The sequence below is a fragment of the Dromaius novaehollandiae genome, chromosome 14 (genome assembly GCF_036370855.1).
Source record: "Dromaius novaehollandiae isolate bDroNov1 chromosome 14, bDroNov1.hap1, whole genome shotgun sequence".
In the NCBI taxonomy this organism is placed as follows: Eukaryota; Metazoa; Chordata; class Aves; order Casuariiformes; family Dromaiidae; genus Dromaius; species Dromaius novaehollandiae.
Window position 1 is genome coordinate 2305891 of NC_088111.1, and position 23221 is coordinate 2329111.

At 50.9% G+C, this 23221-nt stretch overlaps 1 protein-coding gene across 6 annotated transcripts in view; it reads right to left on the bottom strand.

The window, feature by feature from the left end:
• LMF1 (lipase maturation factor 1) overlaps window positions 1–23221 on the bottom strand; it is a 231306-nt gene that overhangs the window by 85359 nt on the left and 122726 nt on the right. For all 6 annotated transcript variants that reach the window (XM_064520068.1, XM_064520067.1, XM_064520066.1 and 3 more), the window contains exon 6: window positions 11511–11678. In XM_064520068.1, the coding sequence (XP_064376138.1) occupies window positions 11511–11678 (168 nt within the window). The remainder of the gene's footprint in view (window positions 1–11510; window positions 11679–23221) is intronic.

Here is a 23221-nt window from a genome sequence, read left to right on the forward strand (position 1 = left end):
AGCGATCCCAGTCCCTTTCCTGCCATACAAATACCCAATCCTCATCCAAACAAGTAACGCAGTATGGTTTATTTTTACAGTGGAAATTTTTGAATTTTGCTTGACTATGCTTTGAATTGTCTATTTCTCCTGTTTTTCTGCATCTCTCTACAGCACCTAGCAGTAGGAGCTGTCAGGTGCTATAAAGCAATGACAATAATGTGACGGTTGACTGGCACATGAGAAACAGTTATCTTCCCTTCTCTCCCAAGCCGTTTCACATTGTAGGAATGTGGAGTTCAGCAAATCCTTCTTTCCCTAACTTCTTACTTTGCTCAGGAAGAACGACCCAAGCTTTCACCTCTTCCAAAACCCAACGTCTCTTCAAGGAAGGATGACACAGCTGGAGGAGACATGGAGGAAGTCTCACCTTCAGTTCCAGCCGACCTGCAGGATTCCTGGCACGGGACAACACCGACTCCAGCAGTCAGGCAAGTTTCAGCAAAAGGTGCTGGTAACTGGGTAAAAATAGCTGCTGCAGATGAACTGGTTAAGGTAAGGATGACGATAAAGCCACCAATCTCTGAGTCCTAGGAAGAAGATGAGCCTCAGAAAGCAACCATCAGCAAAGTTATTAAGGGAGAAGCGATCCTTGCCTCGCAGGCCCTCTCGAACATTTTAGGCATGGAGAAACAGAGGCTGCTAAGAGCAATGGTGCTCCCATGCCCCGGGGAAGCAGGGGCGAGCATGGGTATGAACGTACGGATGCCCACGGCCCTGAACGGCAGCAGGCACCCAAGACACGTTGCTGCAGAACAGCAGCATGCAGGGCTTGTCATAAAACGCCCATTCGCTTTGGGAGGTTTTGCTTTCTCGTCTTGTTTCTTGATGTTCGCGGCCTCATTGAGCGCAAATGCCAGGGCCCGTCCCCAGCTTAGAGACTCGGGCGCTCGTCTGACTCTCAGAGCAGACCTGGGACTTTCATGCTTTTACAGCAAAAAAAAAGGCTGCTACGTACGCGGGGAAAGAGTTTAGCTCAGCATTTGTGACTGTGAACGAGACTTCAAGCCTGCCCTGAGCCGAGCGTGCTGAGCTGGCCAGAACGGGTATAGTTGGGCTGTTGGCACAAACTCAAAGCAGTACATTACCCAAAAGCTACAGAAAGCAGCAAAGATCAGAGGGGGCCGTTGCACAGGCAGGAGGGGCAGCAGCCAGCGACCTGCCAGCGCGAGCAGAAAGGTTTCCCCCAAATACCCAACTCTCTCCTCCCTTCCGCTTGCTTGTCTGCATGGCAAAAGCACTTCTCCAAGCTCAGGTCCACACGACCTGCCAGACCCAGTCGCTATGCTACACGTGCATAATCTCACACTAAACGTTGCCAAACTGCTCTTAAGGATTTACTGCCGATTCTGTGAGTATTTCTGCTAGGCTTTCGCCAGGGTCCCGTTGCACCGCCTTGCAGACATGATCTGTGCAAGCGGAAGCACCCGTGCTGTGCATGCACGGATGTCTCAGCTAAGACAAGCACGAGTTCAGCAATGATATGGTTTCATAGACGGGAACAAGCTTTTCAGATTTTAGAGGGTTCGGCTCCTTTGATCCTTGCTCTCCAAATGAATCCGCCACATGGCTCCCAGAAAAGCCTCTGGAAGCTTCATCCTGTCTCTCGCCAGCACCAGTCACAGGACGGGCCGACGGCGATGAGCCGCGAACACAGTTTTAGGCCACTTGCTTTCCCAGGCTTTGCAAAACTGGCACTGATCAAGGGTTTGCTTGCAAGTTTTTCTAATTAAAGTAGGGTGTAAATTTAAAGTGCCATATTGCTTCCTGAATAGCTCCATATGGGGACATCAGCTCCAGAGCAAAACTACGTTGTTCCTGTTTAGCTTAACCCATCTTCAAAGTGGGTCGCGTGTGTGTGAAGCAAGAGCAGGTCACCAGGAACGTCTCCCGCGGACACACAAAACCTTCAGTGCTCCTGGGAGAGACTAAACTCAAACGTGAGCAAGAGCGGCGAGGCCTCGTAACACGAGCACAGGCCTGGAACAAGGTATTCTCGCGCTCGAGTCTCGGCGGGGATCGGCCACTGACTCAGTTCATGGCAGCAAGCAAAATCCATCAACCTTCTGCAAAACGGTGACGCCACCCCAAGGAAAGGCCAGGGGAGACTCGGCGCTTGCAGAGGAGTCTCCGGATGAAAACCGCCGTGTCCTGACAGCGAGCGCCTACGTGCCACCCGCGCGCCCTGCTCACGCCGGTGGCCCGGCCCCGCGCGGCCGAGTGCCGCCTGCCTCCAAGCACGGCTCCGCTGGCTTCAGGCAGCCGGGCAAACAAACCGCAGCTGCTCCAGGAGGATTTTGCACTAATCGGAGATTTCTCTGAGTCACCGGCTCCAAGAAACCCCAGTTTTATACGAAGATGAAAGTAATGAGTGACACAGGTTTCCTGCAATTTCTAGCTCTTGCATCACCGAGGAGATAATGTCTCCGGTGGCGCCGGGGGACGCAGATAACACAGCTGTGTAAACTGCGTGTGGGCTAAAGTATCACAGCGCCGCATCCTCATCCCAACACTTCCAAATCAAAATAAGGCCTCTCTGGAGGCAGCATCATTACGGAGAAACATTAAACCCGGCAACTTGGCCCAGAACAAGCAAATGAGCTATTTTCATCTGAGCAGTACACAAGAAGATCCATCTTCGCTGCTACCCCGGGGCAGCCTGGACACCAAAAATTAAAGGCCTGAAATTATGTGGGATTCATTGTAGCTGGTTTAATTAAAGTCAACCAGTCTTGGGGCCAGGGATCCTCCACACCCCCTCCAAACTCGCAAAGCTGCCACCCATGAACCCAAGGGCATTTTTATGGATTTATGCTCAGCAGATTCAAGGTGTGCTCAAACAAAGCTGTCCACACGCACAGAAGATGCACTGGTTAACTTGGCAGAAAATCACCTCCTCAAATATGCAAATTAATAATTAAAAAGAGTTGCCTACCTGGCGGGGTACTGGGTATCATCTGGTCCATCACATCTCGATGGATGTTGTCTGAGTTGCACTAATTACACCAACGAGGACCTGGCCCGTGAGTTGGTACCTGCAGCCCTGTTGTTGGTGCCGTGACCCATCGGAGACCGATCGCAGCACGTGCAGCAGCCACTGGCCTCGGCTTTACACCCCTCACCACCTCTCCCGGCACGTGCAGACCCCGGGGGGGCTCGTGCCGTCCCTGTGGGCGAGGACGGGCTGCAGAGCTGCGTCTGCACAGGGAAATCTGGGCACCGCTAAAGGCAGAGATGAAGGGCTCTGACCTGGTGGGCTACCTAGCTTTGCTAAGCTGAACCCAGAAACCCGTGGGAAGTGCATAGTTTAAACAGTTGCAATGGACAGTGATCACGGAGGGATGATTAAAGAGCAGCAATCATGGAAACCTTTCGCTTCAGCTAGGAGAGCTCTCCGTAATTGTGAACTGCGCGGCAAAATCCTCCTTAAACACACCAAAAACACTACTCCAAAGACAACGCACTCCAACCTCTTCCACTTCGAACTGCTCGAACAGACACGTTCTGTTTTCCCACGTCTGCATCTGAAGCTAATAAATGATTCTCTTCTTGACGTGTATTATAAACTCCCTTTAAAAAAGTTTATAATCTGCCATCTGTTGCCAGTTAGGCTGTTCTGTTTTTTCTTTTTTTTTTTTTTAATTTTAATATTAAACATTATTTAAAGGGTCCCAAAATCTAGATATTGGGGGGAAAATCCAAAATCCAAATACCACCCCAGTACCACCTTTACACTGCTGAAAAGCGAGCGAACATCAGCATAGACCTCCTGAGAGCCCAGGCTGGGAAGACGCAATGTGGTAAGTTTGAATCAGGAATACGGCACAGGGAATGGGATTAAACCTGGAAGAACTTCACTTGGGGAGCCCATCACTTAAAGCCATTACCTGCAACTGTACAAATCTGTACCTTAAACGGATTTGACACAGATACTGGTGGTTAAGTCCTTTGGCTTGGGCAACATAATGGTTCAAAAAGCTCAGCTTTAGTAGTTACACCTAAATGTAAATAAATAACCATCGCTGGAAATATGGTAACAACACACGTTCAAAATCATGTCAGTGACTTCGGTAACATCACTGGCTTATAGCTGGTCTGGCTCTTATTAGACATAATGTTTTAAACATACACTTACACATACATGCAATCACATGTGCAACACGTACTTTATCTCCCATCCTTGTTTGGGCCTGAACGCTACAGCGCAGTACTGAGCACGCCACATCTGGAAAGTACAGATGTTTTGAAGCTGTTTCAGCCTCGCCAACTCATATAGTTTCACTGACAACATTGCCGTAATTGATTTTGCTCTTCAAGCCCAACCACCTGGAGCGCTGCTAGAGCACTGCAAGCAGAAAGTTGCTGCATCGCCGAGAAATCTCGAAAATCAAATGCAAAATTAAAAGAGGGAAAAAAATTGCCCCAAAGCCTTAAGAACCGGAGTACTCTAATGCTCACACAACCTTTTCCCTTGGCAAAGGACGGACCACATGTGGTGGACGTCAGCCAGGTCATTTAATACGCCTCTGGAAGGTGTTCATATAGTGCGAAGAGGAGAAGGGTGTAAAGCCTACATAGGCCAGCGCAGCAAACGAGACCGGCGAGCACCCCGAAAGACCGTAACAGGGAAGAAATAAGAAGGGCATCCAGAATATGTTGGATTTTCATTGTGCTTAAGCGAGTCTTACAACGTGGGATCTAACTCGTGATCTCTGAACGTCTGCACTTAGCAATACATCCAAGGACAAGGGGCCGCGAGCGGTCCCCGGGCGAAGGCACAGCCGTTTTCGCGGCCGGCACGGGGGCACGGCACAACAGCCAGCTTCAGGGCTGGGTTCGAAATGTGTCCCTGAGGTTGAGCAAGCGAAAACATCATCAGCGCAGCCAGGGTGAGCCGACCGCGTGCCGGGTGCCCGGCTCGGGACGTGCCACCTTCTCGCCCATGGCACGTTTCAAGCCGGACAACCAAACGCAGAGGCACCAAAAATCCGAGACTGCCGCGTCCCAAACAGCCACATTCTATTTTCCATTTAAGAAAACCAACGGCCCGCAGCAGCCGGGCTGCGGGAGCCCTCCAGCGCGTGCCTCCCCGGCCAGCAGCAGGACCGACGGCAAGTCCCAGCAGCGCGACGGCTTCGCCGCGGGCCTCTGCCAGGCGGCTCTGCCTGCTGGAGCCGTCGCCGGTCCCCTCTCCAATTAATCACGTTCCCATACTGATTAACAGCATGATTCATGTCTCTCGTTAGGCGCATTCAGAAACAAACAAGGCTGTATTTCAAGGCCGCTGGCTTAATGGTTAAAATAAATACCTTCCAAACGTCTATTTTCAAGTAGCTGAACCTTTTCCACCTTTACAACTAATTCAGACTTCCTTCAAATTATTTTTCTAAGTAATATAACAATTTGTTTTTCATTAGAGCTTGTCAAAGCTGGACTTTGGTTTATTTTGAGAGAAACCAGCGCTCTCCAGAAACTGTTTAGTACAATTTGAATGACGCCCAAAGGGGTTATTGCAGCCACAATCAAAATAGAGTTTACAGCGCTGGCTAGGGGTGACACTTTATTTAATGATTTAAAAAAAAGAAAAGAAAAGAAAAAAAGACCCCAGCCCCCTGAATCAGAAGCTAATTAAATGCACTCCTATGGCTAACAGTAAGTGTTTCTAAGTCGCTCGGACTACTGCAAAATGCAAGGACTTAACTTGCTGCTAACTAATACCAGACCCGGTACCCGAGCGGCGTGATGCACCGAGGCGGTGCTGCGGGCCGGCACTCCTGGGCCCGGTGCAGCCGCTCGCCTTGCCCGGGTACCTGCATGCTGGATGCAAACCCAAATCTAGGGAGCGATTAGGCACTTTGGGTTCTGCCTGCCTAAGTGGGGTTTTTCCTGAATAGCTTGGTATTAATTTAGGGTGGGTTAAACGGAACCGAAAAGCTGCCCCGTAACTCCGTGACTTCGCGTTTTGTTTTGCTGCGGATCAAAGCAGAGCTGGAGCCGCGCCAGGGCAAGCGGTGGGAGCCCGGGACGGGTGCTGGCCCGAGGCGCGTTGCGGAGCGAGTCTCCCAGCCCGCGCAGCGAGCGCCCGCTGATGCCCACGGGCCCCGGCCGGCCGGAGCGACGCCGCGGAGCCGGTCCTCCGCGAGCGAGAGCAGGGGCTGGCCCGGGGATGCTGCATGGAGAAATACGGTCCGCAGTGTCTTTCACGGGCTGAATTTGAGCTTACCCACGGGGCTGAACTCCCCCGGAGGACTCCAGGAGGGATCCCTGGCTCTTCTGCGCTTGGCCTTTGCTTGCGCCATCGGCAAACCGCGGGGCTGGGACGGCGGATGGGGAAGCGACCTTCTCTCCGTGCACAACGCGACCACAAGCTAATGACAGGCATCTGCGTCGACAGAGGAAAACTACTGCTCGAGCGGCATGCATGTCCGACGGGCGCGTAGCTAAAGCCCGTGTGCAGGGCCTGATCCTGCTGGCACGGGCCAGGGACTTGGCCTCCACCCCCGCGAGGGCACGTCTGCCCTGCCCGGGGGGTTCAAAGGCCTAAAACTCTCCCTCTTGCTGAAAGTCCTATGGCAGCAAAGTGAAGGAACAGCCCTGATTTTCCAACACTGCCAGCTGCCCCGTTTTCCCTCTATTTTTATTTATTTTAGTGCATTTTTACCTTTGTGAGACTTCAGCTCCTTCCCGTCTGGCAGAGCCGAAGCGGCTCCCTCCCGCCGGCAACGCAAACCTCCGCCGCGCGCGCTAATCCAACGCTACCTGCCAGTTCGCAGGGGCAAGGTGGCTTTTTCCTCTCCTGTTGGCTTCCCCCTGGCTTCCCCTCGCCGACCTGTTTGCCAAGCAGTGTAATTTTACAGGCTGGCGGCAGGAGCCAAGAAACACGTTTGCTGGTGTAAGCCGTGCATCAGACGTCGTGAAAAACATGCAGCTTCAGGGTTTTGGGAGCCAGCTCCGGAGAGCGGCGAAACACCCGCAAGGCGGCAGGGACCTGTTTTTTCACCCTCTCGGATTTCACTCACGGATTCTCGCGCTCGACTCTCTCTGGCCGTGGGTGGCTGAGCGGAGGGACGGGCAAGGGCGAACGCGTGCACACGCAGAGGACCAACGTTGGCGGGGAGAGAAGGGAGAGACCACGCGATGCAGTCCGAGGTGGTACGGTGGGAAGGGTCCTCTGACTCTGCTTCCCCAGAACCACATATAACAGGGTCTAGATGTCCCCTGTGGTCTCCAAGAACCCTGAAGACCTCTTCCTCCACCTCTAGATACTAACGACCACGTTTTGGACTTGATTTCTCCAGAACTTGGGTGTGCTCTTGACCTGCATATATATTTTGCAGATCAGACCCCATTACTACTACAAAATCGGCCAATGGGTGCCATCAGACTCAAAGTGCAAGAATCATTCATCAAAGCCATTTGTTAAACATCTACCAGGGGCCACCACAACCATCTTTAGCTGGAACCTGCAGCTTTCCTACGCCCGTCACACGCACCGGGCTCTGGTGTCTGATGCGACCTCCGGACAGCAGCATCTCGGGGAACACGGCTCTGCCTCGAAACAGCAGCGACAAGCTGTGCCCAGACTTCCCAGGAAGGGCAAAAATAAATGGTAGCAAAAAGCTCGCTGTGTTTCGTGAACTCCCAGAAACACTCTTGGTTATACATGAGCAAACTCTACCTCAGGCTTACTTGGAGGTTTCTGTGGCTCAGATTGGACATTTCTCACCAGTCTGTTTTTACAGGGCTGGTGTGCAGAACCGAGCAGGGAGGGAGCTGAGTTACAAGTCTCTCCTCCAGTTTTATTCCTGGCAGAGACCATTTGCAGCAGTGTTGCTCGGCACGTCGAGTCTGGCACCTGCTCACAATAAATCCCTAACGATGTTGAAAAGTTAAACGTCCATTTAGCTCAATTTCTGTTTTAGATTCGGATTTCTACGTACCGTAAATGCTAGAAAGAATGTTTTTTTGAAACAATGCTGCGTATTTACCTTGGAGATCCTCTACAATTGGCTGCCCTTCATCTAAGATTTCGCTCTACATGCGGAGAGATGCACTCAGCACACAGAGCCCAGCGGGGAGACTGCCGCCGTCAGCTGGCAACACCTCCACGCCAGCTGCGGTACTTGGAGAAGGCTCCCTTGCAGGTGGGATGGGTCAACGCGCTACGCTGGGTCTCGGAAACCCAAGGGGTTTGAATCCCAGCAGGCACTAAAGGAAGGAAAGAGCCTCATGGGGCGACGTTAACCTGTGCAGACCAGGCTGGGAGTCTTTGCTAGGGAGCTGTGCGTGGCATGAGGCTGAGAAAGGCTCTTGCAAGCTAGGAAATGCCTCATCCCAAAGCTTCATCCTCATGGCCATCTCTTTACAGTGCAAAAACCCCTTCTCAGGAGACTGGGGTTGAAGTGGCAATTGATTAACGGGTCAGAAGAGCCTATTGCAATCTCTCTGCTGGGAGAAGGGACTCACCAGTGCTGAGGACGCGGACCCTCTCCCGCCCAGGAGCCCTGGCGGGACCTCCGTGCCAGGCTGGGAGGACCCTCCTCCAGCAGAGGCACCTGGCCCTTGGCAGCCGCCGCGCGCAGCTGCGCTGACAGCTCGGGAGCTCGGCCGGAGCCTGCCCGGGGGAAACTCTGCTGATGGGGCCTGGCCGAGCCGCGGTAAAATCTTGGATGACATTTTCTCGCAGCTCACCTTTGATCCTGGCAAACGTGCTCTGGGCGCTGAGAGTTGATTGAGAATCTCTCTGTGTGCAGATGTCCTGCAAAAACTACACCCACAGCTGTAAATCACCCCAATCTGCTGGTTGCTAACAATGAGTAATGATTTTTCTAATGGGAACTGGCCAGCATTCAACCCGCTCCTCGATTTTTATTTTTCTAAAGCAAAGTCTATTTATAGCAAGTGACTTGCAATCAGACTCTGGGACTTGCCGGGGAATTATTAAAGATCAAAAAGCAGCCAAATGGGGAGATTTCCGGAAGCTCGAGTTAAGGGCACCCGTGTCGGCACGGGCAGAGCCCGAAGCACGCTGCCACGTGCGGACCGAAACCGCAGCACCGGGGATGCGCGGGCAATGCCCAGGGCTCCCGCGCGCCCCGAGCCGCTGCGGGCGTCCAGCGGGAGCAACCCCGGCCGGTGACACCGCTGGGGACAAACCTCCACCGAGCCCGCTCCTCGGCTCGGCCCGGACGCCCGCCTCCAGCCCCTCCTCGCCGACGTCCCGCTCGCTAAGCCTTTTTCCTTACACATGTGAAAGAGGCGAGAAGAATAAGTTCACACCTGAAAAAAAGACTCTTTTTTTAAGCACAACTTTTTCTGGGCTCCTGACAAAGCAATATTCTCCAGGCCAGTTGGAATCTGGAAAAATACACCTACTCGAGCTAGCCACCATGACTCCAATAACAATTATAAAATGTCCAATAAAGCTTGCATGTAATGTCAATTCAAATCTTGAAAAGCAGAATTAAGTGGTATATCAACATTAAACTTTATTGCTTCCTTTGCAGAGCAGAAGTATTGTCAATAAAAGTCATTCTGAATGAAGAAAAGGGCAGTAAATATTAAATAAACAGGTTTTTGTTGAAATGCTATAAATGCACCAGAGCCGCACGTTACACTGGGACCCTTTTTCCCTTTGCAGACTCCCCTCATGATAGAAATAAGTCAGTAATTGCAAACTATCAATAAAGCACCAATTAAAGGGTGGTTAGATGCATGCATTTACAATATGTCATTATGAGCCTTTATTGTGTGCAGTTTGCTTGCTCAGATCCCCCTGGACCCCTGCAGCACACCCGCGGTCGCGCGGCTCGTTAGGGCCCTTGGGAAGGCGGGCGCGTTGCCTGGCCCATCGTCATCTCAGGCTGTCAGGCCACCGCTTTGCTGTCAACACAGGAGCGAAGAGAACGCGACAGCCCTGTCCTGGGCCTGGAACTGGGCAGCATCGCTTCCTTTTCCCAGGCCCTTCACCACGGTCCTTTCTTGGTCCATCTGCCCTGAGAAACAGCAGTCACCGTCCCCCCTAAACCTGCTCACACGCAAGACTATTTCCACTTGCAATGCCGAGCACGCTAACCCGGTTTCCATCGGCACTGTCTCAGCACCCGTCCCCTTCCCAGGGGATATTTTGCTCTGTCCACAAAAGAGAAAGCAGGTTCTCTTTCTTAGGGTTGGCCTCATCCTCCTGGTCACACGGGACACGTCGCACGCGACGACCGTCACCAGCGGACCCGGCGTGCCAGCCCCAGACGCAGCAACGCCCCGAGACCTCCTCGAAGCCGAGCGCCGGCTACGGGCAGCCGCCCCCGCTCTGCTCCCGCGCTGGGGACCTCCGGCTACACCGAGAAGACCCCCGACGCCAAAAGGTGCGTAAAGAGAGCAAAGCAAAGGTTTTATGTCCTGCGGTAGCCAGACACAACAGGACGTGTTTCAGAAGCAGGGAGGGGAGCAGCCTTCTCTGCGCGAACACACAAATCCCTCGGCTTTTATGTCAGCCCTTTAAAATCTGATCAGCATTTTTGTGGTTTACCAATACAGTTTATAAGCTGTTCTCCAGTTTAATCATGGCACGTATTTACAGGAAGCAGTAACAGCTCCAGTGTATGAATTTCACGAAGCTGCAGTGACATGAAGAAACACTGCAGCAAGCACGAGCTGGAAGCGGCACTCGGAGCGGCTGCGGTTTAATGAAGTTTTTCAATTGTCCTGGGGCAGAGGAGACGGAAATCAGATGGGACCTGGGAACGTATAGGTTCAGGACCTTCTGTTCTCTGCCTTTTGCACAGATCCATTTATTTCATGTAAAAAAAACCAACTGGAATGTGAATGCTATTACTTTGTGAACAAATGATTTTCACTATGAACCTTGGCAAACCTGGTGGTTGTGAAAATGAGAACTTAAATGTTTTCAGAGAAAACATTAAATATCTAATTCTCTTCAAAGAGCGAAAGATGTTGTCTGTAAAAATTTACTTTTGGAGAAATTGCAAATATTCTTCCAGGCCTTCCGCAACCTTCAGTCAGAGCCGGGACCATCCAACTCTTTGCCCTAGTCCCTGTGCTAACATTTCTCTGCCGCCCACACGGATGGAAACCAACCAAACGCAAGGGAAACAAATCTCCAGGAACACACGAGCAGCAGCCATACCAGCGCAAATCACCCCAAAGGCAGCAGCTAATTGCTTTGAATCATCTTGATTCGCTCCTGACCTGACAGTGATGCAGTTCCTCCGGACGCTGCTCCGGTAGAGGCTCGACGGGCTACAGCCCGTGGTGCTGCCGCGACGGAGAAGGTGCTCAGTGGGTTTCCACGCCAGCGTTAGGATCGCGCGCCTGCAGCTCGGCCGCCCTGGCCCACCCCAGCTGCTCAGCACCCACGTGCATCGCGGGAGAGGTCTTAGGCCCTTCCAACACCCCTGCGATCTCTTGGGCGAAGGTGTGACCCTTAGGAAGCAAACCCAGGAGTGTCTCACCTGGAAGAGGATCTGCAAAACGCCGTGTAGGATGCACATGCGACGTCCGAGGAAGACAAAGAACGGCACCACCAGCTCGATGAAGTGGTTGAACAGTGTCTCAAACTGATGAAACCACCACGGGGAGCGATGCATGAAATAGGCTATCGGGTTGGGCACCGGCTGGGTCTGAAAGAGGAAGGAGAAGACACGTCACCTGGAGTCGAGCCCCCTTCCCAGCCCTACCCGCAGGGCTGTCTGCAGAGCTCCTTGGCCTTTCTCCTTCCTTCCCCAAGCTGGCCCACGGAAGAGCTGTCCTTTGCCTCTGAGGAGCAATTTCATGTTATAGAAAATTATTTCATTCAATTCTTTTCATGAAAAACAAAGGCATTTTTAAACCGATACATCTTTGAAAAAACAAGAGCTTTAACTTTCTCTTTCGTTTTTCATTATAACCAAAAAAACCCCTCATGCATGTGAAATGAAAACCACTGTTAGGTAATACCGAGACGTCGCTCGACACCGACGGATGTTAAATCACTCTGCAGAAGTGCTAAGATCATCAGGGCAACTCTGCAGATAGCGAAGCCGAGGAGAAGACTTTCCCAGGGTCACGCAGCGGGTCACGCAGCGCCACGAATGGGAACCACATTTCCAGACCTAGCACATAGTCCTCCAGAATGTTTAAATTTCAAATAAATGCGGTGGTAGCGCTGCTTTCCAAAATCATAATTCAGGAGAGGAAAGTATAATTCCTCCAAACATGCTATATTGGTTTAAGATACTTGCATGCTGGCCTTGGGACAGTATTTTTCTTCTATCAGCCTGAAGTTTTTTGACACTGGGAAACCTTCCACCCAGTACAATATTTTACAAAGGAAACAAGAACAAATACTGATACATTAACGACTGCAACCCATAAAAGTGCTGCAATTTAAACAAAAAGAAGGTAACAATTTACCTTAGCACATCTAACTAAAGCTCAAATTCATTATTGTTGCTTTAAAATCCTAACAGAAAAAAGAAAAAGAGGACGAAACCACCGATTTTAATCAAAGGAGACACAGCACATCTTTAAATTATTTGTAGCTAAATCAAAAATACAAACAAAACGGGGAAAATATTGTACTGTGCATGGCAATTGAGTCCGCTCCCACTGCCAAATCCCACAGCCATTGTAATTCCTCATTAGCAAAGCTGGGATTAATAAAGCGGCTGCTCTCTCCGGGCTGGAGGCTGCTTCACCCCCTCGGGACGGCAGACCGCATCCTTCCTGCCTCGGCCCCGGCCCCGGCCCTGCCCTGGTCCTGCCCTGCCGCCGGGTCCTGCCCCAGCTCATCTGCTGCTCTGGTCCCCTTGCAGCCGTCCCGAAGCTCAGGGAGGCTCTCGAGGAGCTCTGACCTCGCTACCAAACCGCCGAGCAACGCATCCGTCTTTCCCAAAAAGGCAGGTCCTTCCCGCGGCTTCTTTTGCTTTTTTTGGGATGTGGCTTAACCGAACCCGCTCGATGCATCGGTCCCGCGGTGCAGCCCCGCCAGGCTCGTCCCCACCGGCAGTGCCCCGCGGAGCAGGGCCGGATCCGTCCTCTTCCACGCGTGCAACTTCGGCAGCCTGGACCACGGGGAATACCTAACATTGCACGTGTAATTACACACGTGCTCCCGCACGCAGTGAAACCTCCCACCGTGAGCGTGCCGAGGGGGTGCACGGGCCGCGGTGGATTTGCAGGGCCTCAGCTCCCCGCGCAGGAGGGACACGAAGGTAAGGGAGGTCCTTGCTCCCATCCCGTTCCGCAGACGGGCACTTGTGCAGGAGGGGAGCACACGCACAGGATGCATCTTCTGCACTTGTGTCTCATGCACTTTTTCAGGGGACCTAATTCTTATGCTGAACTAGAAACGGGGGAAAAAAGCAGCAAAGCAGCTAGGAAACCTGACGCGGGTTAATAATTTGCTCCCAGATACTACGGTATTTCCATCCTTCACGCTATCGGCACTGACATTATCACGGTGTCGGTGGGGGAAACGCTGCGTGACAGGCGAGATAAGTCCAATGACAAGCGTCAACTCCCGCGACCGAAGGCCTAAAGCTGCAGTAGACACGCCACAAATAACACACGGCTCCTCGGCACTTGCTTTGACAGAGGGAAAGAAATGCATTTGATAAGAGGGTTTCTGGCAAGGGGGTCTCCGGAGCGGCACCAGCAAGGACCCCCGCCTCCTCCACGCCGCGGCCGCTTCCCCGGGACGTAAACCCCGGGTATGTAAAATTAAATAAATTACACTACCAGGGGAGCGATTTGCATGATTTGCATAAATTAGTTAAAACACTGGTGGGGGGACGAGCGAGGACGGCTTGACAACCTGGGCGGCTGGGGCCACCGGGCCCGTCCTGCTCCCCGTCCCTGCTGTCCCCGAGCGCCCGCCTTGCCGCGCGTGGTCGAGGCAAATAAATAAACAAGCCCTGGAAAGAAGCACAGGAACCTTGTTCAGTCTGGTCTCAAATAAGCCACATTTCTGGATACTTCTGTGAAGCATGAAATGCTTTTAAAAAAAAAAAAAAAGATTAGCAAAAACTGGCTTTATGCGTCAGCTCAAGGTGTAACATAATAAACCTCCTGCCTCCCTCACACCTCCAGCAGTGAGGGAAAAACTGCCCTGCAAATGTGTTTTGAAACGAGATTGGGGAAAATTAATTCCATAATTCACGGGACAGATTTGTAACGTGTGACTTTGGGGCGATATTGGGTAGGGGCTGCCTGCACTGATAAATGAATTCGACGTTGCCAGCTAAAGCATGTTCTCTGGCTTGTATCTACCGGGTTTTATGAGGGCTGGTAACAGATTCTAAAAATATGCACAATAAACTGTTTTTTCTCCCTAAGGGGTCTATGGTTTAATTATGTTCTTAGTGAGAACCATTAAAGTGCTAAGTACCTGAAGACTCCTAATTTACTAAACTATATGCTACTAAAACCCAACAGAAGGCTATTATACACCAGAGCAAATGCTCTTCTCTGGGACTGTAAATGCACATGGTCTCTCCTCTCAACCCCGTTTTCCTTACTGGCGTGGCATTACATAAACTCTGGTGAAGTATTTAATCCCAGCGTCAGATACCCCATCTCAGCCTAGGAAAATCTCCAGGCTCTCCCACACGTGTGCGCGGAAACAAGCCCCGCATTGTCCCCGAGCAACCCACCGCCAAAGCCGGGCCGCGCCTCTCGTGCTTTCATCGCGGGTGGCACGACTGCCCGGCAGTGACCGCGCGGCGCGAGACGGCAAAGCCGGAGCGCAGGGAAGACACCGTCCCCTTAGACTGCACGCGAGGAGGAGTCCAGAGACACGTCAAGGTAGTTTTGTCCTTTGCCACGATGGACTTCTACCTTCCGTCACCCCACGACGAGCCTGCTGCGCGTCTTCAGGAGCCTCCGCTGGGTTTGCGTGCTTGGCTGGGCATCTCGGCAGCTCAGACTCACAGATTAGCAAAATATTATCGAGTTATGAATCAATCTGTCTTGACAAGGTGAACAAAAAATCTGCTATTTTACCTGTTTGGGTACGGTAAAATCAGATGATCTATCGATCCAGATAACCAAAAGTAGGCTTGGCATTAACATTAAAACAATACTAAGGATGGCTTGCAGGACAGCCTTTCAAAATACCGCCCTGGACGCCTCTCTCAGAAGTCTGACCCCACGGAAAGCAATGCAAGCACTAAATATTCTTACACACTCGGGACACTGTAATTCATTTTTACCTGGAAAGGCACCTCCTGAACCACAATGCTCAAACCCGAGTGCGGATAACTACGGAAAAATCTTGAAAAACATAGTAGGAAACTGAACAACAACACACACGAATAAATGATGAGAGCAATCAACTATTCAGTCAAAGGAAATAGGATTAGCTTGGCCCAACGGACACTTCATTAACAGTGTACGGGCACCCGGGGGCTCCGGCAGTCAGAAGAGAGGACGTCCTTGGCACAGACAGGAAGGTGTGAAGAACAGCAGTACCCTGTCAAGCCAAATGGAAAACCACGCTGAGAATTATTATTAAATGCTTTCCTGCATGCTGCTGCAACGTCCCGACGAACACAAAGCAAGAGCTCCAGCCTCCCCAAGTACCGAGGCATGAGCTCATCTTCAAAGGAAAGCACCGAGTTCTCTCATACTTTGGATCAAAAAAAAAAAAGATTCTCCATTGCAGAGAATTATTTGATCAACAGGATCCAACGGGCTGTTCCTCTGCCAGTCTGCTCTGCTTCAGATCTTGACCCTTCCTCCTGACGCATCTGCAGATCAAAGACCTGCTTTCCAAAACCTGAGCAACGGCATCCCAGGCCCAAGCAGGACAGCAAAGGCAGGCGAGCAGAAAGCAGATAAACCGGGCCACTTCCACAGCTGCTGGTACGTGTGGGAAGATCTGCGTCTTCACTGAAGTCTCTCAGGAGGTACCGCAACCATCTACTTTTGCAAAATACCCCTCCTCATAAAGGGGGAGAATATGTCGAGCTCCGCTGGCGGGGCTTTGTGGTGGGTGCACTATGGGTGCAGCCAGCTCGACCGATGAGCAACACCGTGATTTTGCACAAAGACATAGAGGTCGGCTATGGTTTTCATAGGAAACTGAGCAGCAAACTGCTCAGCATCTTGTGCGAATCCCAGCCGTAATTGTGTGAGAGCATAATACATGTTCACACGCATTTTTATACATACATCATGCACACAAGTCCTCGTGTGCATGCTACTAACCTGCTTGCATATACAACAGCTAAACCAGTTAAAAACAGCCCCTTTGAAACCTTCCCATCTTCGATATAGTTCTATTCAAAAAAAAAAAAAAATCAAAAGACAAAAATTAAGAAGTTGTATCTGTCTTAAAATGCACAGAGGTCTGATGTCTGGGTGGGTCGGAAGGGGTCAACTCCTCAGCAACACAACGTCAAAATAATTGAGTCTTGATAGATCTATCAAAAAGAAAAGTTAACTATATGTTCTTGCTGGGCAGAGCTCCCTTGTCCAGTCAATAGTAATATTCAGTTCATAGAAAAACATACTGGAATCTGCCTGCTTTAAGACAGCAACCCAAGCCAAGGAGATGTGTGTTTGACTCGGTGCCAGCACGACCATAAAATGTTGGCAATTTAGTAGAGACGTAGTGCCGCGCCACTCTCCCAAAGGACCTAAATAAACTTCAGATGTAGAACATATATTTTTACTTTTTATATATATAAATCTGCTGTTTCATTTTTAAGTCCTTTCCCCAGCCTTCCCTGCGTCTAAGGTTTTTCAAAGCTGAAACAGGTCCCTACTTCTCCTGGCTGAGCGAAGCCTCAGCAATGAAAAGTTAAAAGCATGAAAAATCAGCGAAATGATTCACGTCTGGGCGTTGGGTTTCTTGCAGAATGATGGCTGCACATGCAGCTGCAGATGCCAAAGGGGAGAGGGTTTGGGGAGAAAATTCTGCCGTGCAATTTTATGCCTCTGCATCAGAAAATATCCTGAGCAATTCTTTCTCGTGTTCACAAAGTTGCACTTGCAAAGTCACTGGCGGAGCTGAAACCTTCCTGCCACATCTGTGACATTTAGGTACAAAGCCAAGCTTTGCTCACGATGAGTCAGTCCCCATTTAAACCAGCACGAGCGAGGAGCAAGGCTGGCTCATAGGATATATTTTACCAGGGGTACATTTAAATGACAGCTTTTGAATTCCAGCAAATTGGGTGGGGGCAGAAAGATCTGTAGCTGCACTGTTTGCTTTTCCAGACTGCGCCCTGCCTCCTGGTCAGAGCTATCCTTCTCAAATAATAAAGACCACATTTCCACGGCCCACAGCATACCTGTTTATTGACTCTATTCCTACATAGCATGCCTTGGAGCTGCTTGCTGTATATAGAGTTAATTGTGGATGTATTACAGATTCACCTATTTATTCTGTACATTCTTGGAGGGGTCCCGAGCTAAAATTACACATGGAACTGCAGAACTGCTCAGGCTATTTATTTGTTCAAAATCCCTTTAAAATAATTAGCAGGGCCTGGGACAGACATCTCGGCTCTGGTGGGGCGGAAAGGCTCTGGGGCTACCAACTGCGGATTCCTTATTGCCTTCCCTCCCCGACCGCGCACGTGCGGGAAGGGCCCGTTCACCAGCAGCACCAGCGACGTGTCCCGTCTGGCTCGGGCAGCACAGACTGGAAGGTACCTTGGTGGGAAACCAGAGCTAAGGGCCATCGGCTCTTACCGAGAAGCTCCCATCGCGGTGGGCAAGGGGATGACATCTGGGAGCTGCAGCTCGCTCCGAATACAAGGCAAACGAGCGAGTGCTGAGCTAACACCCGAAAACTGCCACCGAGGGCAATGCCCTGGAAGAGGACGGTACCGTGAGACCCCGCAACCGAGGATGTGGAGATGCCAAGAGGATGAGGACGATTTGGGGCACATCACTGATTTCTTCTATTAGCTCTGAGGGCAATCCTTTCCTGCCAATCATCATCTCTAATGATCTGGTCTACAAACCTCTCCATCCGAGCTGCCAGAGGGGGGATGAAAAATATTCCTCCATGTGCACGGACAGTCTGGAGGGTTCAATGACAGGAAAGCACAGGTTCCTCCACAAGGCCACGGCTGCTCTTCCACCCATGCGGAAGAGCCGGCTCCTTCCCAGTTCCCACCTTTCACTGGCTTGTGGCCCCTCCCCACATTTCCCCCAAACGGATATGTTAACGGCCAACACCACAACCAAAACTTCGGTTCCACCCTGTCCCTTTTCACCACTCTTCTCCTTGCACCTCTCGTGTTAAGCCACAACAGCTAAGCCGCAGCCACTGAACGCGGGGTGGGGTGGCCGTCCCGCCTGGGCCAACGGCTAACGCTACGTGCACCAGCAACAGCAGCTCAGCCGTGGCAGGTAACTCGGCTCCCTCTTGCTCACGTGAACGTTTCCCTTCCCTCAACTACTGCCATGAACCAGCTGACAGGAGACCTTGCACGAACTATGAACCCAGCGTCTCCATCCCTTCTTCCCACGTTACGCCTCCGCAGCACAATCCCCACCTGCAAAGCCAGCCCCGACCCCAGGCACGGCTCCAGCGGTTGGCGTTGACACCAGGTTGACATCACACGGGGCTTCCTGGTGTGTCCCACGGGCTGAGGTTTCCTCCTGACGCAGCGATAGAAAGGCACCGCGCGGCCTGACGCCGTAACAGCAGAGCTCGCGTTCCTCGGCAGATCGCGAGGCAGGGTTACTCACCAATATTTTAAATTGCCATTTAAGAGCATATTGCAAATGTGATCCTTTAATTGGTCACTGTTATGGCTCTCTATTAGAGAAGACAAGTTTTTCCACACAAGGTAAGCCCTTGCGAAAGCACTGAAAATGTTTAAAACCAATCCAGTCCTGATATATTTATTATATATTTCTATATATATAAATAATTTCATGAAAAGGAACGTACTGAGTGGAAACTCCATTTAAAATGTGATCCCAGATGGTGGCAAAGCTCTAAAATTGCAAGGCAACATGTAAAGAAAGATTAACGACCTAAAACAGGCACAAATTTATGAGGTGAAAGCCCCTGTAATCCTAGAGAAAAATGATACCAAACGTTAGACTAGACAGCTAGAAAATACCTCTGCTTAGTTCATATGGCCTCTGCCATTTTACATTTTCTTTTAATATACATTACTTTGGGGTTCATTTAGTCTTTTCTCCTGTAGGACAGAGGTACCGCTTTGGTACATGAACATGCTGATGGATTTGCCAGCTCCCACCAGGTACCTTGATTTAGCGACCGGTAAATCAGATGTCAGGAAACAGGTATCCTGTCCCGCGGTTTGCAAACGGCCGCGTCCTGCCCCGCGTCCCGGAGATACGCAGCAGCCGGGCGAAAGCCGGGGTTGGGCCGCTGCGGCACGAGTTCTCCAGGGCCTTTTTTTCACAAAAATACAACTGAAGCAAAGAGAGACGTCACCCAGCATGGAGAAGTAGCCTAGTGCACATCCCGGATCCAAGTGGCAGAGACAAGTTCCCCCAAGAAGGGCTCAAAACGAGGATGGGTTTCCCGTATCCCATGCTAGTGCCGTCATCACGGGGCTGTAACGTGGCCCGAGATTGCATTTCTGCCCCACCAAATCCCACCCAGACCTGCAAACCTTCTCGACAAAGTCTTACTAAGGCACTTTTCTGAGGGAATTTTCAACGAACTGGGATTTTCTGACCAAAAAACCCACCAGACCCTTTCAGCAAAGAGTTCTTGGCACGCTCTAGTTGATAACGCAGCCGTCAAAATTAGTACGTTTTCAGAACTTTGCAAATAAAGAGGTATTCAGGCAACACAACAGCGTTAAACTGATCACGCAGGCAGAAAGCAGCTCTGGTCCAAGCTCACAGCAACGTTCAAACACCGCGATTATTTTGGGACTGCGGCAGCCCCGGGATGCAGCAGGGCGACGGCGATGGTGGGACGCAGCGGCAGGATGCCGCCGGCCGCGGGAGGTGGGAGAGGCTGACCGTGACCTGCGGGTGTAGCGGAGACACGGATGCAGCCACCAAAAGCCACCGCGGGACCTCCATGTGCCGCCTGGAAAAGAAAGGTCTCTCTTTTCCGTCAGGCGTCGCACAGCCCTGCACTGTGACGGCGATCCGCTGCCAACAGATAGAGCTGCTCAACTACCCGAAGGTCAGGAGAGCATTTAATATTCAATTTGAATTTAACTACTAAAAATACAGATCACAGGCTGCCAAAAACAGCCGAGGCTGAACCTCCGGAGTAGAAGATGGTCAGAGCAGCAGGAGGATGAAAAAATATCGGTATTAAGAAAGAAGACAAGCTTGCATTCAGTTAGGACAACCTACATCTGCCCCGAGCACCGCGTGCTCTCCCTGCTGAGGACCGGGAGGCAAATGCTCGGCCAGGTCTCCTTGCACACACCGCTGCGTGCCGAGGCGCGGGCAGGTGAGAAGAGCAGCCAGGGAGACGCCGGTCCAGGACCCGCAGCCCTCCAGCAGCACGGCCGGAGATGGACGGCGGCTCCCAGCTGAGCACCGACAGCCTCCTTCGCTCTCCCGCTCCAACGCGGGGCCGGGGAGAGGAGCCCAAAGGCCCCCGTTGCCTCGCGTTCTTCCGTTTTAAAAGTCCAGGGCTAAAACTAGACTCGAATCTCCTTCTGAGGGCTTTTTTGCTGGGCTGGCTCACAAACACGAGGTTGAGCACTGGGCCAAGGAACACGCGGGCAACGTCAGAGGCTCGCGCCCGGCTTTGGATCAGGCTGCTTGGCGGCCCGGACATTTACTTTTTCTTCTTTTTTTTTTTTTTTCCTTCCCCACACAGGAGAGTTACAACCGGAGACAAACAGTGGGATCTTTCATAAAACGCGTTCACAAAGGGCAAATTGTGCCGTCAGGACCTCGCTACCTGGACGGCCGGGCGAATTCTCCAAACTGGAGCACCGCTTCGCTTCGAGCCAACGCAAACCGGCGGCGAAGGAGGAGGGAACTCGGAGCCACCGGCCGCCGACTTCAACTTTCCGATTCCACGAAAGACGGAACAAGCTGCACGTCATCCACCTCAAACCAGGGCACTTAAACCAACGGCCTGGTCGGGGCAGTCGCTGTTGCAAACGAAGCCTCCGAGGAGAGCGAGGCGTTGCGTTGCTTTGCAGGAGGCCTTCTGGTGCTGCTTAGCTCGATGAGTCACCCGGGCATCGCTGCAAAGACGCCGAGCCAAGGCAGAAAAAGAAGGAAAATCATGTAAATTGTAACTTTCATATTAAAACAAAAAAACAAGCTCACTCCCAGGAGATTTCAGATACAAAGCGGGCTGGATTTCACCGTGGGGACCTTGGTTGAAAACCTAGCCCCTGCGTACAGTGACTGGCAACCGCATTGATCAGATGTTTGCACAAGGCTGGAAAGGGCGAAACAAGCTGAAGATTGTCAGCTCCAGCCATCCCGCCTGCTTGTACAAAGACCTGCCACGTGTTCCCGGGAAGCCGTTAGCTGTAACCCAAACCAGAGCCTTCCAAATAAATAATAAAAACTGCACCGACTCTTTGCTCCGTGGGAGGGGGGCAGAAATGGACTGATACCATTAGAGAAGCATATTTTTTACCTAAGCGTGAAACCCTGGGCAAGGCTTCTGGCGTGGGGCTTCCTGCGGTACCACCAGGGAAGTTTGCTCCTCGCTGCGCTGAGCACTGTATCAGCACATCCCAAAAGGCAGCCAAGAAACCAGCTCAATAAATTCTTATGCCTTTACTATCTGATCATTAAGGGCAAGGAGAAAATAAAGGTCCTCGAGATGTGCAAAAGCCCAGGCTATGGGGAAACTCTTCCGTATAGGAAAGTCTATGCAAGTACCTCCCAGAGCAGACAGCAGACCTCTCTGCTCCTGAAGACCAAACCCCTTTGCCTTGAATATCAAAATAGGGATTTCTAATACATTTTCTGATCTTGTTTGGTAAGTTCTTCCACTCTGTTTTAATCAATAACGCCTGACAACTCTGCCACGTACACGTTCCAATTTACTGACAGGTCTTGCATGGAAATAATGAAGATGCAAAGGTTTTTTTTAATCCAAAATGCTTATGCCAGTTCAGTCCAAGTTGAATACACAGATAAAATGACATGTGGTGTATCTTATTGCCATTCTCCTGTAGAAACTATGATAGTATAAACACCAGCATAACTGTGTCCACTCTAATGCAGTGTTTTGCCATTTCACTTACTCCTGCATGAAGCTGAAGCTGGTACAGCTCCTGCACACGCTGTAAAGACGCCTCAAGACTTCTTGGCAGCACTTGGTCAATGCAAAAGAGCCTTTTAACTGGGCATAAAAATCACCCATCCCCTAAACCAGACACTTAATGATGCTCATGGCACGGTTGCTTGACTTTGTCAGAGGCATCAACTCGCTACTGTGCTAAAGCAAAACCAAGAGAAGGGCAACCGCAGGCAATCACGGATCCAGACCACCTTCCAGCCGTGCCCAGCCCCGCTCCAGTTACAAAACTGAGGCCCCTATCCTTCATTCATCTAAAAGATGGAATAAAGACAATTCTTTTGTTTCCTCAAAAAAAAGAAAAAAAGATCTGCCCGAGTGTAACAATCTGGAAAACCGAAATTGCTACCTTTACCATTTGAAATTCTCCCCTAATAAAACAGAAAAAAGAGGTAGTTGTTCCAAAGATGCAGCCAAAAACCTCATAAAACTTAGTTCCGTTTCAGGACTTCTCCCTAGCAACAAAGGATGCAGTCAGCGAGAATTTAGGACAATAAAATTAATTAATTAGGAAATGCTTTTGCCGTGAGGAGCTGATACACAGACTCTTCAATAGTGAGTGAAATTCAACAGCCAACTCCGGTCTCCGTTGCCAACACATTGCACCTCTGCAGTCAGTTAAACAAGCATTGCAGCTTCGTGTGCGGAAATAATTCAAAGCACTATTTTTTTTTCTTTTTTTTAGTCAAATGGTTAAAATGGTGACTCCTCGCAATGCCGTGCCCACTTGCTAGGAAGCAATACCAATACACGCAGTGGAACGGATAGAAACGTCCAACCTTTCTGCCGATGCCAGGAAGCAGACTGGGACCTCTTTGGACACCGGGGTAGAAAAGTGTATGTTTGCAATAAACGCCCTCTTTCTGCTCGAGGCCTTCCTGGGGTAAAAATAGCCATTTTATATATTTCTAAGCAAAATCTAGGAATGGAAAGTACATTCTTAATAGC